Below are 17,732 nucleotides of genomic sequence, written 5' to 3' on the forward strand. Positions count from 1 at the left end.
CATCGGAGTGAAGGACAGAAGGTCGCCTTCAGGATGCGAGGACTCAAGGCCCCGGCCAGCAAGCAAGTCTCTTTTTATTACTTCTTTCCTTTTCAGAGATTGTCTAGAAGTTTTTAATGTTCTGAATGTCACAGATTGCAAAAGTCATCCTCAAACTGGAGGACAGGAAGTCGACATTCAGGAGGGTCTACAGGATGCAAGAAGTCAACGCCCCGGCCAGCAAGCAAGTTCAATTTCATTTTACTTCTTTGTTTTTCAGAGCTTAACTAGAACTGATTTCTTGATGTTCTTTTCACTAATTTCTGTTTTTTCAGATTCCAGTTGCACTTTCTTTGGTGATTCTTCTTTCTTTTAATTAATGTCTTTATTTCAGAGCTCTCCTGTACCTAGTATAGTAAATTAAGTTATCAAATAAGTTTAGCAAGTCAGGTATAAAATAAGTTTTAGAATAAGTGCGCAAATAAATCGGAATAAGAAAATAATATTTGGTAACGTTGGTTTTTTTATAACGATATCTAACTATTGGGAAACTAACATTTTGGGGTACTAAGACGGGACTAACACCAATATGCAATACAACATGTTTCAGCTTTTAGAATCCTGCAGAATTCCCGTGCCCCCAAAGTTCCAATCCACCAGCTCGAGCTGTCAACGCGGAAAATTTCGACGACAGGTTTGAGTTTCTAAGCGTTTCTCCTTTAGGTTTAGAATGTTGAGTACTAGTACTCAATGGTTTGTTGATTCGTTTTGTGTTGTGTTGTTTTTGTTTCAGACAGCATTGTTCTGCAGGGTTTTCTTGGTCACTTGTGGAGCGCTTGCGCCCACTACACCTCACTAAAAGAAGTTTTTTCCAGGGCACAAATGGCAGAGAACCAGTAGTCAAAAGAGCCGTTCTTGAAGAGACAAGATGTTCAGCGATGGTAATCGATTTTCAATTTGCAATTGTCATCCCCAATAACACGAAGTTTAATTTCAGATTCAGAGTACAAAGAAAGTAGAGCCTCTCATCGTCTACAGCTAGGAGATGGAGACCCCCGGTGAGTGCACACGTCTGTATTTCAGTGTAACAGATAGAACAAGTGTTGCTCTCTTTTGTTTCGAGTCAATCATTGGCGGTTCCATTCTGGAAGGTCCGACAGGTCGTGTCTCTCATTGTCTACAGCTTGATGGTGGAGATCCTAGATGAGTATACATTTCTTTTCTTTACTATCACAAACGAAACGGATACTTAGACACAAACAGTTTTTAACTCCGCCTGCAGCGTCCTGGAGTGCATTAAGTAGGCACTAAGGACGCTGCTGCCGGTCCAAAGCCCGGATAAAAGGAGGAGAGTTTGCTAGCGACCTGTCCACTGTAAAAAACATAAAAAGTTTCAGGACTCATTCCTGTTGTCTTTTTCCACGAAAATCTTCAGATGGGTTGATGGGAACAAATGTTGCACTCTGTTCTTAGACATGAAGCATAGAAGCGATTCCTCCAGTGCGTCTTAATTAATTTCTTTTTGATGCTTCTAGGTAGCATTGGATGACAGGAGAGGAAGCAAGAGAGCGTAATGGGATCGCCACAGGTTTTAGAGACTTCTTTTGCAGTTTTCAACGACTTCTTGATTCTTTTGATTTATTTCTTTTCATCATGTAAAGAAGGAACTTTTGAAGACATTTCCATCCGTAGTCAGAAGTCGCGACGTTGCCGCATGTCATTAATTGCGGAAGGAAATTGGCAAGACCTCAGATCTTCACCGGTTTACCAAAAAGCACGTTCGGAAGCGATGGCGGCAGGCGATTTTCATAAAAATCCGTATTTAGACATATTGCTACAATCTCAGAATGAGAAGAATGAAAAGTATATTCAATTTCCCGATGGTAACATTGAAGTTTATTTATATAGCAGGCGTCAATTAGAAACTTGTAGAAATTGTTTGCCACTATTCTTCGGCTTCAGATTTAGAAAATGACAGTACGTTTATAAGCGATGAAATTTTCGACGATTGTAATATTGAAGATGTACGCGGAAAATATGTAGACTCACCTTTTTTAAAGGAGCAATCTAAAATTAACAGTCATGAAGAAAATCTTTTGCTCCATTGTTGACAGCAATTTTAACACCTTTGATACAAAGAAGAAATGAAAATGCACCTCTAAGATTAAGTAATGCGAATGTTGAATGTTGATTCAAAATAGTTAAAAAACAACTGCTTCATGGTCAAAGTAATTTAAAAATAGGAAGATTTGTTAAAATTTTAAAAGAGAAAATTTTCTCAGATTTAAAAGCCGTGGAATTAAATATTGCAAAAGTACTAAGAAAGAAATGAAAAATTGTGAAAAATGTTCGAATGCAACAAGAAATTGACAATCCATTAAAAGAAGAAAAGTGGGCAAAAAGAAAAGCAAAGAAAATAAAAACACACTTTGAAACTCCTCATTTAATGCGGCAATTTAATATTAAAGAATCATCACATTTAGAACAAAAAAGGAGTAATTCAGAGAACAAGAAAGCGGCCGAACAAAGAATTATTGATAATAGCAACAATACGCCTCCTTTATTAAGTTCCATAGGCGAAACCTCTTCAAATGCAGAGCAAAAAACGAGTTCAGATAACAATCACTTTGCGTAATGGTTTATTTTTAAACAATGAATATTATTTACTAAATTCTATTAGATTTTCATACGTTGTGGGCTCATTTTCTTTAAAAGGTAACAGCAATATTCCGCTACGAAGTAATGATTATAGAACTCTCTTGTCAATAAATAATACTTGTTTTCCTAATATGTCAGAGATTAGATAGAGATAGATGGATATCTGATTATGTAATAGATTCATTAGCAAGTACCTTTTTAGCATCTAGAACTGACATTTTGTATTAAGAAGAGACGCTAAATTTAACAAAGTTTCACGTGAGCATAGTGGAATGTGGCGATCGCCTCTCGTTTTGGAGAAAAAAAATAAAAACTTATTTTAAAATTGAATGTTTGATCTATAAAATTACATCCAAACCAAACAAGATTTTGTTGGTAAACTAAATTGACATTTTCTCCCTTCATCAAATGTCTTTCCAACCATAAATAAAAGCAACAAAAATCTTCACACAAAGATACACCTCTATTAATTGTCGATATAAACGATCCTGACCAAAACAGAAAATTTCTTTGAAGCCAATTAGAAGTAAAAAATAATTTCTGTCAAAATCCTGTCAAATTTTTCTTTCTTTTTGTCCTCGTAACTGCGCCAACAGAATCACGCAGCTAGCTTAAAAGCTCGGGACTTTTTAGAAACGGTAAAATTTAAATGTATTTATCCACAACCGATACATTATGAGCCCATAATACTACTATTTCGAGACGTCTTATGGGTTCAACAAAACACTAGTGTCTTATATCGTGTTTTCTTAAGACATAATTTATTTTTTATTATTTATGGAGAAATACAGCAGCACAACGTCTTTATTTATTGCAAATGGTACGTCTTTTTGTACTCTCCAAGTGTTAAACTTAGCAAACTCTTTCGCATATGCTTCTTCGACAATATACACCGTGGCCCCGAGTGATAAGGAGCTTGCAAATCAACATACTTTTTCATATCTTCCGCTATTATGCACTTAATTTATGAAGGCTGCAAACTTTTAGCGTTGCTTTTTCATGCTTAACGTTTCCTCGGAGAACCTGTCATTCTAAATGCGATTAAAAACCTTGAGTAGAAGGATTTATCAAAACTCTGACAGCTGTCTTATTGTTAAATATAAATTTGACAACAAAAGTTACGAAATAGTATATTATGAAACGCGTTTCATAATGAACATTTTGCCGCACGCACGATTTTAAGACACGACGAGCGCAGCGAGGAGTGTCATAAAGTAGTAAGTGCGGCAAAATGCATTATGAACAAGTATCATACGCTATTTTTTCTATTTCGCTTTATTTTAAACGAAAAAACTTGATTTGGAAATCTAGGGAATTTTAGGGTAGTTGGCATTTGCAAAATGTTCAGGAAAAAAATTCGAAGTAGCCAAATCAAAGATGTTTTAGTGTAACAGATTCGGGCATACAGTGTAAATAGAACCTACGTTCAGTTCCAACATGTACACCGTACTTTTATAAAACTTCTCTTTCTTTCACATTGAAATTTTCATCGATGTTTAGTCTTTCCTTTTCTATAAGATCCAGCCAATAACGTTGGAGCTCGTCAGTCGTGACTTATTTCTGTTTGACGCCAGAAATGTGACAGGACTGGACAGGACAGAGTCTTTCCGTTGCGTTTAGAGGTTGCGCTCATTTGTTCTGGGTTCATTTGCAAACCGATTAACATAATATTTGATTGTTTTGTGTTGTGTTGTGTTGGATTTGACTTTATTTAAAAACTGTGTTAGTGTGTGTAGTGTGTAACGCTAAAGCGAGCGATTTTACGCTAAATTTTTATTATTCTCTTATTTTAAAGGTTTCTCATCCTTTAAATTCAAATCACGCGCCAACTCTCTTGACCAATCAATTCTCAGATACTGTAGAAAAGGATAGACTTATTTAGATGTCAGTTTTCAATGTGTTAGAAAGGGACAAAACCAATGATGCTTTTCTGAGATTGTTCGATGATGTTGGCCCAGAGTTAAGACCTTATCCCCGAATCTGTTATACTAAAACATCTTTGAGCCAAATCCAATTTCAGTCAGTTTGACAGGTGTGACGTTTTGAGGTTACCGGAGCGCAAGGGAGTCAAGAGAGCGAAGATGTTGATCATGATCATGATGATTCTCTTGCATCCAAAGAGTTTTTCTCCGATTAACCCAAGTACAACAAGAAATAATAGTGTATTGATCGATTTATCATGATTTATCAAAACCAAAATCTAAATTGTCAACGTTGACGGCAGGTTGACGGTTTGTCTGCTGCAAACCTAAGAAAAATATAAATTCCTGGAAATATTGGCACGGGATTGGTCCATTACGATACCGAAATACGCTCAAACGCGTATCGAAATATCTTCATTATGAACGCGAAATAGAAAAATGTATTTTTGGTTGCAGTTTGAATTTGGTCAGGCTTATTATAACTCACGGATCATAAAGTTGCTTTCAATTTCCTAACAGCAATCTGTAATGCAACCCTAATAGCAACCGTTTCATGACCTAGCAATTGACTATTTAGCCATGCTAATTATATCTGTCATATTTGACAAATACAGATAAATCATAAAAGCAGTCTTTCTTGCATTTGTAGATAAAAGTTTGTTTTGCATTCGTGTCTTATTGGCCAAGCCAACGTTCTATTGTCTCCGACTTTTCAAATAACACTAATACGACATTTATACAACAAATTAACTATTATTTCTACTTTTTCCGTAATCTGGAATTATAATAATTGGAAAAATGAATTTTTGTGCAATTTAAGCAAAATTTTTCACAGGTACCGTAGCAACAGAATGCTATCTAGCTGAATTGCAAGAAAACAGCAGAAATCTGCGCGAAATCATCAATTCTTAGGGAAATTTGCTTATTTTGATGCTAAACGACAATTTCTCGCCGATTCTCGCCGTTTTCTGGCTTTGATTCGCAAAGAAGAGCTCGAAGTCTACAAAACCATTAATTTTTATCAAGATTCAACGGCTGAATTGCAAGAAAACAGCAGAAATCTGCACGAAATCATCAAAATTCTTAGAGAAATCCGCTTATATCGATGCTAAACGACAATTTCTCGCCGATTCTCGCCGTTTTCTGGCTTAGATTCGCAAAGAAGAGCTCGAAGTCCACAAAACCACCAATTTTTATCAAGATTCAACGGCTGAATTGCAAGAAAACAGCAGAAATCTGCGCGAAATCATCAATTCTTAGGGAAATTCGCTTATTTTGATGCTAAACGACAATTTCTCGCCGTTTTCTGGCTTTGATTTGCAAAGAAGAGCTCGAAATCTACAAAACCACCAAATTTTATCAAGATTCAACGGCTGAATTGCAAGAAAACAGCAGAAATCTGCGCGATATCATCAATTCTTAGGGAAATTTGCTTATTTCGATGCTAAACGACAATTTCTCGCCGATTCTCGCCGTTTTCTGGCTTGGATTCGCAAAGAAAAGCTCGAAATCTACAACACCACCAATTTTTATTATTTTCCGATTGACAAAAATTTGATTTTGTCGAAAAAAATTTCATGACAAACTACGTCAAATTTCTGCAGTCGATATCACGTTTATTTCTTCTTTCAAACTTGCAAAATTGGGGCTCATTTTTAGCAGAATTTCAGGCAGATTCCAAATCCAGGTTTAAAATCTACGTGCGACAACAAATAACTGAGTTATAACCAATAATTTCATCTAGTTTTAATTTTTCAAATTTATAATGCAAAATATCTCCATAACTGCGACAGGTAGAAAGAAACTGTTAGCGCCATTGTTTTTCACGCGCCTATTTTCTTTATACAGAGGCGGCCAAAATAAAGTAGTACAAGTCTGGAACCACAGTTTTTTAAAAATTGAGGTATAAAACATGCATCAAAATAGGCAAAATGATAATATTGAATAAAATACGTTTATGCAAAAGTCAACATTAGGTGTTGATCAGGGATGTGAAATACTCAATTTGCGTGTTCAGTTTGAACATTTTGATAAAATGGAATATAAGACCAAAGAACTTACATATAAAATTCAATAGACCAAATTGTTGAAAATAGTGACTTCAAAAAACGTAAAGTTTCATTGACATGATGGTGAGGATGATTGAAAGTTCAAGAAGACCCTTTAGGCGATCTCTTCTCTTGGTTCTTCAGTTTTTTATCATTTTAGAAGATTGTCTGAGAATTCAACGATTATAATTATTGTTTTGCAATTAAAGAGCCCAAAAATGCCCGTAAAAATCGTAACAAAAATGAGGAAAAATTCAAACGTCCAGAAAACTCGAAAATTATGCAATAAGTAGAATTAAAAAAATTGCTTAATCAAAAGCATTAAGAGAGTAATTCTAAAAAGCAGAACCAAATTAAATTGTGTCATGATTTTACACTCGATAAACAAACATAAAAAACAATCAGTAAACAAAGATAATAAATAAAATCCACTGATAAAATACAGTCTTTATCAGTTATTTAATTTAGAATTAAGGACTTGACAACGTTCTGTTTGAAAATTTTCAGTCAAGCCATTCATTTAAGTAACTACACACTTCTGATTGCCCACAAGAAACAACAATAATTTATTTTGCATGTCTACTTTACTAGAATTGTTCTCCAACTGAATTGATTGTAAGTTCATGGATCTAAAAAATACATAAAATAAATAGAGTCAACTGAAGTACCAACATACTTGAACATGCTCTGGAGTAGACAACGCAAAGATTACACCATCGGCAATATCTTCACTTTTCAAAATCGGCATTTGTTTCATAAGAGCTTGTATCTCTGGATTCTTATGCTGCGTTGTTAATTCACTCTCCACCAAGCCAGGGCTTACACTCTGGCAAACACAATCAAGTTACGACAACATTACAACTTTTTGACTCACTGTGATCTTGATTTTCAACCCAAGATGGTTAAACTCCTGTCTGAGCGTTTCAGTCAAAGCAGTGATCGCAAATTTAGAAGCAGGAAGAACGTGCAAACCTGGCATAGCCGTAACCTTGTGGCCCAAAACCCCGTTGATATGTATGATATGACCATTTATTTTCTTCTCTTTCATTATCTTCACTGCTTTTCTTGTTGCAATACACACACTCAAGACATTCAAATCCAGGACTGTTTTCCAATCTTCTGCGTTTCCTTCTGTTAAACTGGAGTGGATGCCCGTTCCTGCACTGTTAATCAGAATGTGAACGGGTCCTAATTTCTTCGTTGTCCATTCGAACAGTTTTACCACTTCTTGTTCTTGAGTTATGTCAGCTTTGTAAGCGTGGAGTTTACCTTTTTTTAAGGAACATTTCTTTGTTCTTTTTTCGACTAGTTCGGAACGACGAGCTACTCCGACAACCGAACTTGCACCGATGACGATGGCAACCTTACCTTTCCAGCGTTTCATTGGCGAGACCATTTTTGAAGAGAATTTATCGATATCTGAGCTGCGAAGGACGAGTTTCGTTTATTTATTACATCATAAAAGCAAGGTGATGCAGCAGGATTTCGCTTTATCACGATCGTGTTGAGTACTTTATCTCGTGGAGAACATGAATCACATCTGACTTCGCTACAGAAATTCCAAAACTCAAAATTATGCTCTAAATTTTCTTGAACCAAAAGCTTCAAGGAAAGCTTTCATCGTTGATAGAGGGAAAAAAGCAATTGATGAGCAAACTGTTGCCTCGAAATTACTGTTAATTGCTTTAATCATATCTTCCTGATCGTAGATTCAAAGTTTTAAAAACGAAGAAACCTATTCTAACTATTTTCAACCTAATTCAAGCAGAAGTACAACTTTAATAATAAATAATAATAACAAATAATAAATAATTCCTGCGACTTTTTGCTAACAAAATTTGCCAAAGTTTGCCTTATTACAAACTGTGATTATGTTCTCATTAGAGTACTCAATTAGAGTACTCGTTTATAGTTATCTATTAGCGATTCACGTTTGGTAGAAGTAACTAATAGATACTTTTGTGTCGCTACCTTAAATTTCTGAAATAACTAGGAATTAAACATTGGCATCATTGTCTATCAAATAAATTTGTCAAATTTGACAATACGAGATGGAATCAACTATTACAAGACAAGCAATTTCAAAAGGAAGAAAACAGGATCGGAAGGAACAAAGTTAGAAATTTATGGTTAAAACACTAACAAAGTCAGATTCAGAAGATGAAATCGATGAACTAGTTGAATCTGATTTGGTGCTCTTCTTTTTCGTTTGAAAAATAAATATTTACCTTTAATGACAAACCAAAAACTGTCATTTTGATGACATCTGTTCTACAAGGCATTTCAGTAGAAAAGTTATAACCTTAGTTACACAGCTCAAAAATAAAAGTTACTAAATTTAGTTACTTCTACCGAACGTGAATCTTTAATAAAAGAGCATTCAAAGTAGGAAATTTATTTGACCCGCGTATGACTAAGATAACCTCAAAATAACAACAAACTTATAGAAAACATTCAACTAAACTAAATTATACCTGTAAACAACTAAACGTAACTAAAATCTAAAATCAAAGCCCGAACTTCAGTAGGTGTGCACTCAATTTCTTCACTCATTTTTTTAACGATGACAAGATGACAAACAAAATATGACGTTTTAAAATAGTTTTAAAGATTTCCATAGCCGTCTGTTTAAAAAATTCATATTCGAGAAATGCAAACTGTGGCAAAATTCCCTAAATTTTGAAATGTGCTTGTTTTGTGTAAAAATGCGCAAAATAAAAAAATAGCGTATGATAGCTCGTTTACACTAAATTTTGTCGCACTTACTCCTTTATACCCGTGCGTGCGACAAAATCTTTAGTATATGTAGAACTCGTATCATAATACCTATATACTATTTTTCAATGTCTTTATTTCTTTATCTAAATAGCACAAACGGGTATTGATTTGAGAGGCATAAAGATCTCTATCGAAAACACTCCAAAAAGTGACTCATTACAATCACTTTTTCTAGATAGAGGACCTCCCAATGCTATAGTGGTTAAGTTTAACATCATTGTCACCATCACGAATCTCGAATTATCTCTAGTGTTATGTTATGACATTTCATTTCCTTAATATTTGCTTATGGTATAAGTGGGTGAATAATAATCAATGACGTTAAAGGCAGCGAAGATTACGGCTGTCACGCAAGTTTCAAACCACTTTGCTCGTTTAAACTATTACGTAAAACGTCATATTAGTATGACACAATGTTTAAACATACTTTTTCCTTATTTGTATTTTAATCATTCCCAAGTTGCTATGGAAAAAAAGCTATTATAGCATTTCGTATCGAAATGGGATATTGTAGCACTGAAAACGAATGCGGAAATAACGAAAATAGCTCTGTTACAAGAGCAAATTAGAAGTATAACAATCTCGTTCATAAGGCCAAGACGAAGAACTTGTACTGGAGTTACTGGAAGAAAATTCTGTAACAGAAAACCTTTAAATAAAAGAGAAAGAAAACCCTCTGAAAACAAAATTTCTAAATTAATCTATTTTTTTTTAGAATGTCGATGAAATACTGCACAAAGACAATCAAAGAAATAATCAAGAAGGGGATAATACAGGTAATAATAAAAAATTGATTCATTAGCAGGGGACAGTTTAAACATAGAACCTCTGAAGGATGTAAAACAAGTCAATCAAAATCGAGAAAAACAGAAACTAGTAGAAATTGGCAATCTTTTACTGAGATTGCTAAATGAAAATTAAAACTTAAAATAGTTAATTAACCAACAATTTGTGTAACGATAGCGATTAAGGACCAAGACAATTTAAATACACGAGCGACTGTAAGGAGCGATCGTTAGTCGCCATTACAGCACGTGTTGCTTACAATATTTTTCCGACGACCCTACTCAATCGCCAAAAGCTATTTAGAAAAATATTAATCAGATTGATTATACATATACCAGAGCTCATTACTATCAGTCCACTCATTAAAAAGTTAAGTTGGCAGCAGCCCCTAGCAATTTTTATCAATAATAGTTGGCAGCAATAGCGTTTGACCTTAATCCAACTGTGGCATGCGTAGAAGCTAGTCGTCTTGCGCAAGATTGCCAGAACTTGTTAAATCTCTATTGAAATCTTTCTTTTGCAGCAAATTGTTAATTAAATATTGATTAATACACTCAACTTTGACAACGTGTTAACCTCAAAAATCGCTACATTTAACTTTCCCCTAATTTTCTCCCTAAACAATTGAAAGCCTGATTTACACCCAAGAATTTTTGAAAATTTGCACAGGAGAGTGGACTGATGAGAGTGAGCCGCACTTTACAACTAAACATACTTGACCTTCAAAATTCACTCCCAAGCTAACTGTCACGCTGTCAAAGTAATAACATAACTGTCGCATTAATTACAGTCTACTACATCCCAAGAGGAGTCAGAGTTTCGGTGAACATTGGGTGTCAAGAATGAAATGTCAAAATACGCGTAGAAGTAGGTGGATTCGTATTTACATTTAGATCGAGATTTACATTTGAAATTTCTATTCACTTTAACGCCAATTTTTGAAAATGAATTTGTTGTTAATTTAATCATTAATAAACGATCGTCGGATACATAATACAGAATGTATCGTAAGTTGGGGATAAATTTGACGAATTCATAAAGCCAGGTCCAAAAAAAAATCATAAAAACGTGGTTTTCGTTTTTTAGAACCAGTTGACACAAACAAACGAATGCCTTTTTATTAGAACTCAGTAAGCTTAAAAAAGCTGTAACCATAATAATAAAGTTTTAAACCATTTTTAACTGTTAAGGTTCAATCAAGTGATCTGTCAATAAAAATAAGCTTTTGTTTAACAAAACAAAATAAACTTTTCAATTCTTCCTTTTCCTTTACTTAAACCGTAACAAATTGGCGACGAGGATAAAAAATGGCTGCTGAAAGAAAGTTGATGGGCAGGTTGTTGGAGTTCATGCAGAATCATCAAACAGCATATGGATTCTATGGCTCATAGACAGGAAACCTTCATGCTGAAACTCACCAAACAGCTACAATCAACAGCATCGCGAAGCGACGAGGAGTTTCGAATGAAAACTCTAGCTCACAGTATTTCTGAATTGACATACGATCCAAAAACTGGACATATTTTTGATTACTGGTTTAGGCGAAATGAAGGCATTTTTGAGGAAGATGAGGCAAAAGTTCGATTTCTTTTAAATATAATGTTGCAGGCAATTCTGGATATCCACTGAAACCATGGTTAATTACACCTGCTGATGCTCTACCTGGTACACCTCAAGACCGTTTTAATATTCACCATCGAAGAACCAGAAGCACGACTGTACAGTGCAATGGAGTATTGAAAACGCGATTTCGGTGTTTATTAAAAGATCCAGTTTTGCATTACCATCCTGAGAATGCGACAGCAATTGTAAATGCATGTGTAGTACTGCAATTACCGCACGTAAAATTTTAAAACTTTACACTAAAGTATGCAAACGGTCACTCTTCAATTCAAGGCGATAAAACACTAATAGAAAAAATATTAAAAAATTACCATATTTACATCACTATCGTTTAAAGAATATGTATTTAATGTAAATGAATTTATGAATTGTCTCAAGAAGTGGTCAGTGCAATCAATACAAATTTGATTTAGATAATGACAAACAGATCATTTCATAACAGCAATGAGATGTAATTTAAAAAATAAACTGGACGGTTTTATGAATTGATTTTCCAAATGAATAATTATTTACCTTTTCTCATACAGGGTTATTCACCTGGAATTTCAAAAAATGCAACCAACAATACATTTCCAGTGTTGACTTGAGTTTTCTAAATTAAAATTTCAAAAATACAATCAGAGATGCTTTATATCAACCAGTGGTGTCATAAAAATTTGTCAATTTTTGCAAAATAAACTTAATACTCCTAGTTATCATTGTCTTCGCGAAAATGTATTCTAACGACGAGAAAAGTAACATGATAATGCTGTAGCGGCTGCAGAATTGTACAGTTTAACAAACGCTCTAGTGCGGTTATGGCTTTGACTTTTTAAATCATTTACAGCCACCTTATTGCAAACGCTTAAACATAATAACGCTCAAATGGTTGAGTCTCATCTAATTAATATTTTTTGCCAGCTGGTCAGTCTTGCAAACCAACTCCTAACAGGTCTACATTTCGAGGTGATTTTGTTACTCAACTGACCCAAACTTACTCAAATTGACGATAAACGCAATTATATTAAGTTTATAAGCCTTGACTGTCTTATTAATAGTACCAATTTAGAAAAATTTAAACCAAAAAGGAGTATATTTAGAAATTTTTATTTGGACAACTGAAAATGTCAATTTTTTCAACACTGTAATTTCGTTATTTCTAGTGCGACAGGAACGAAATTTATGCATGTTGTTTCTTTTGTTTATTTTAGTAATATAACTAATTTGCAAAAATTTAGATCAAAAAGTCGAATTTTTACAAATTTTCGTTTTAAGACCAAAAAAATGCCACCAATTTTTTTTAATCCTGTAATTTCTTTATTTTTTATGCGATTTTAACGAAATTTGTGGAGATTATCACTCTTGACTGTCTTATTTACATTACCGATTTACAAAAATTTAGAGCGAAAAGGAGAATTTGTAGAAATTTTTATTTCGAGTAGCTAGAAAAAATAACAAAAAAAACTTGAACGCCGTTTAATTTCCACATTTTTGGTGTCACATGAACGAAATTTGTGGGCGTTATTTTTAAGGTTTAATAGCCCATAAAAGTTGTTAAATTTGGGTGAATTTTAATATATCTTTGTTAGCCATTATTTCTAATAACATATTATCTTTATTTTTGTAAAAACAATGCTAATTTTTAACAATAACACATTAAATCATTCACTTTAATGCATGATTACAGCCGACAAATCATGCATTAATAGTACCTAAAAACAAATGATCGCCGGATATAGTTAATTAATAAACTAGTTTGTTAATGCATTAATAATCGGAACTGTTTAACGTACAAACAAGCGATAGCAAACGAAGGTTTTGTAAATAGCCGGCAAAAACATTTTAATAAATTTGGTTTACCGGGCATGATTATATGTATTAATGGGACTCATATTTCAATGGTTGCGTCCATGGAAAATGAACATTTATATGTTAATTGGAAGCGTTAAAAAGATATCGCAAAAAATATAAAAAATAGTTTAAATCTTGCGATAATTGTCAAAGAAGTAAAATAACAAAACATTCCTTTTTACCATTTCAAGCTATTTACCCTTTAACTGTTATAAAGGTATTTTGACATATTTCTCATAAACTACAAAAGATGAGAATTTGAAATTTTGGGAACAAAAATAAGCGAATAAGACAAATCGAATGACAATATTTGCATATTTGTGACACTTCCGGTTATGCCGGAAGTAGTAGTCAACTTGCTTATTTAAAATGAAACACCCCTTACATTATTGCATTTTCAGATTCTACATCCAAATTAAGGGTGACTTTATGTATAATGTGCTATACTTAAATTGAACCATTTCAGAGATGTCTCGATTTTTGTAAAAAAAAATGCTCAACAGAAATGAAATTTTCTTTCCGAAATAAGCACCTTATAATCTATTTCAAAATCGCCACGTAAATTGTAAAATCAACACAATACCAACGTACAATGAAGCTTTGCAATAACTTTATGTATTGGACACCTCTTTCCTACTAAAAATAGGCAAAAAAGTGTTTTAATTTTTCCAATTTTTTTAAGCATGCTTTGGAATGGTGACAATTCAATTTTATGTGGATCTTTTATTAACAAATTTGGTGGTCTAATAGAAACGAGGAGTTAACCTCCCTGGGAAATCAGTGTAGCAGGCATGGGAAATCAGGGGAAGTCGTTTGGAAATCAGGGAAATCAACAAAAAATCAAGGGAAATCATTACGACATTAGGGGGGATCAATAGGAAATCAGGAAAAATTTTACGAAATAACAAGCAAATAAGGGGAAGTTGGACGAAAACTAGACGAAATTACAAGGAAATAAGTGGAAATCACAAGTAATTCAGGGGAAGTTCGACGAAAACACAAAGAAATCAGGAGAATTTAGACGAAAACAAAAGGAAATCAGGAGAATTTAGACGAAATTACAAGGAAATAAGGGGAAGTTGGACAAACACACAAGAAAATCAGAGGAATTTAGACGAAATTACAAAGAGATAAGTGGAGGTTGGATGAAATCACAAGGAATTCAAAGGAAGTTTTACGAAATAATAAGCAAATAAGGGGAAGTTGGAAGAAATCACAAGCAATTCAGGGGAAGTTTAACGAAATCACAAGGAAATAAGGGAAAATTGGACGAAAACTAGACGAAATTACAAGGAAATAAGTAGAGTTTGGACGAAAAGACAAGGAATTCAGGGAAAGTTTAACGAAATAACAAGTAAAAAAGGGGAAGTTAGACGAAAACACAAGGAAATCAGGAAAATTTAGACGAAATTACAAGGAAATAAGTAGGGGTTGTACGAAATCACAAGGAACTCAGAGGAAGTTTTACGAAATAACAAGAAAATTAGAGGAAGTTGAACGAAATCACAAGGAAATAAGGGAAAATTAAACGAAAACTAGACTAAATTACAAGGAAATAAATAGAGTTTGGACGAAATCACAAGGAAATCAGGGGAATTTTAACGAAATAATAAGGAAATAAGGGGAAGTTGGACGAAAATACAAGGAAATCAGGAAAATTTAGACGAAATTACAAGGAAATAAGTAGAGGTTGTAAATTTGTCTCATTTGACGTAAAATTATGAGTAAAATCCAAAAATTGGCGCTAGTTTCACATACGTCAAAAAATGAGGGTGGTAGAAGCTTTTAAAGTTTGGTCACAATGCGCCTAGTAAGAACTTCGATTTCTCTAAAACTATGACATGTATTAAACCGCGGTTTAAAAAATCGATTTTTTCGGATTTTTTTACATAAGAAAAAGTGCAACACAAAAGTGAGAAAGTTTTGGCGAATAATTCGAAGTCCAAGTGTGGCTCTCTCTAGGGTGCAAAACCTAATTAAGTCGATTCCTCGCTTATGCGTGAAGCAATTTTAATGCAATTTGTCTCATTTGACGTAAAATTTTGAGTAAAATCCAAAAATTGGAGCCAGTTTCACATACGTCAAAAAAAGAAGGGAGGTAGAAGCTTTTAAAATTTAGTCACAATGCGCCTGGTAAGAACTTCGATGTCTCTGAAACTATGACATGAGAAGAATGGTACAGAAAATATAAACAAGCATTTCTTTTTGTATTAAAAACTTCCATATATATTGTTCAGTTTGTGATCTTTAATTCTCCTTCAGAAGTTTTATATGAAACCCGATACACTTTACATCAGATTTTTACATAATACATCAGTATTGTTACGAGAAGATTCTGGAAGCTTCGAGCGCCAGCGCTGGAACGTTCCGCTCTGCTCTAGAGTGAGCGGTTCGTGGAATAATTCTGATTCATACGCGGAACTCCCGAATATTCTCGCAGCGCTCCAGCATTAGGCTAGTGGTAGGGGAATATCTGTATATAGGGGAGTAGTGATAGGATTGTAGATAGTCTAGTATTTGGAAGTCCTGAAAAATGTTGTAATTGTGAAGTACGAGGGTGTTCATAGTGCACAATAAAATTGTTATTGTTACAAGCGAGACTTTTGATTTTTCGGCCAACGTGACAACTGGTGTCAGAAAGTGGGATCCCGCCCAGTCTTGTGATCGAGAAAATTCTGGAATTTTCGATCGGAAAATTCGTGACATTACCGGACTGTGACATTGTTACTTGATTGTGGACAATTTTTATGCCTGTTCAAACCAGACAGCAAGCCGCAGAAATGGAGGGGCTACAAGAATTGATGACCACTATGATGGCAAAATTGGAGACAAATTTAGAAGAAAGAAGACAAACAGAAAAACTGGAAGAAGAAGAAAGAAGACAAAATGAAAAACACTCCGCAAAAGAAGCTCTGGTGCGCGCTCTAGAGGTGGAAGCCGTTTTCAAGAGCTCTGTGAACGTCCCCGATTACCGACGAATTCGAGGTGTGGGCATTGACGAAGAAGAGGCAACACCTACCGCTTTCGTCACGAAAGCCGAGCTAAACGACATCCTCAAGGAAAACAGGGAGCTACGGATGACATTGAAGCAGCGAACTAGCCAGACCTGCTATCGTTGCGGAAAACCAGGCCATTTTAAACGTGACTGTAGGGTTGTTCTTAGGAACGACCAGAACGGTCCCCAGTCACGTCCTCAGCAGTCGGAAAACTAAAGCCCAGCAGTGTCAAGGGGCACACACTGGCTGGGGAGAGCACAAGCCCCAAAGTTATTTCCGTGATGCGTTTGAAGAGGAATTTTGAGAGTTTGATAATTGAAGGAAGTGTGAATGGGAGAAAAGTGAAGATAACGGTCGACACCGGAGCCATGGTTTCTCTTGTGAGAAAGGACATGTTGGACAACAGGACATCTTTGGAAACAACGAGTGCTATTTTAAAAACAGTCACGGGAGATGTCGCCACAGTAAGTGCCGAGGCAGAGGTCACGGTCCAGTTGGGAGGTATGAAGTTTCGGCATCGGGTGCTGGTGGCCGGAATCGAGGATGAGATGATCCTGGGAATGGATGTTATTGGACGACATGGGATTTCCTTTAATCACAACGAGAAGATCCTCAAGATTGGAACCGAAAGCTTCGTGTTATCGACCCCAGAAGTAAAAGAAGATGGAGTGAAAGCGTTCGCCTGTGCAAAAACTTGTGTGGATGGGAACAGCGAGAAAGTGATAAGTGTGCGTTTAGGAAGTAACTTTGGGAGCTACGTTGGAATGATTGAACCGACCAGAGACATGACAAAACCAATTCTTGTTGGAAAGACACTAGTAAAAGTGACAAAAGAAATACCTGTGCGGGTGGCGAATATCAACCCAACTCCAGTCACGATCAAGAAGGGCGATCTAGGTGCTGTGTGTGTTCCGATCTCCAGAATAAGTGACGCACAGCCATCAAAGAGAAACGTGAAGACCGTGAAAAAGTTAAAGCTGGAGGTAGACACGAGTGACCTTTCTGAAGAAGAGGCTCTTAAAGCACAGGCTTTCATCAAGAAGAATAAGGATGTGTTCGCCGTTGAGAAGGAGCCACTAGGAAGAACGAACATCGTTCAGCACAGAATCAAT

General features: G+C 35.1%; 1 protein-coding gene across 1 annotated transcript; it reads right to left on the reverse strand.

Moving 5' to 3' along the window:
• Window positions 1-7,039: 7,039 nt before the first annotated feature.
• Window positions 7,040-8,037, reverse strand: LOC148165976 (farnesol dehydrogenase-like). Its single transcript, XM_088049544.1, has 3 exons — window positions 7,482-8,037; window positions 7,284-7,433; window positions 7,040-7,236 (listed from the first exon to the last, which is right to left on the reverse strand). The coding sequence occupies exons 1-3, from the start codon at window positions 8,001-8,003 to the stop codon at window positions 7,195-7,197; spliced, it is 714 nt and encodes a 237-aa protein (XP_087905670.1). The 5' UTR covers window positions 8,004-8,037; the 3' UTR covers window positions 7,040-7,194.
• Between the last annotated feature and the right edge of the window lie 9,695 nt (window positions 8,038-17,732).

Source organism: Gnatocerus cornutus, unplaced genomic scaffold (assembly GCF_029298725.1).
Source record: "Gnatocerus cornutus isolate USDA-ARS CGAHR unplaced genomic scaffold, icGnaCorn1.1 ctg00000063.1, whole genome shotgun sequence".
In the NCBI taxonomy this organism is placed as follows: Eukaryota; Metazoa; Arthropoda; class Insecta; order Coleoptera; family Tenebrionidae; genus Gnatocerus; species Gnatocerus cornutus.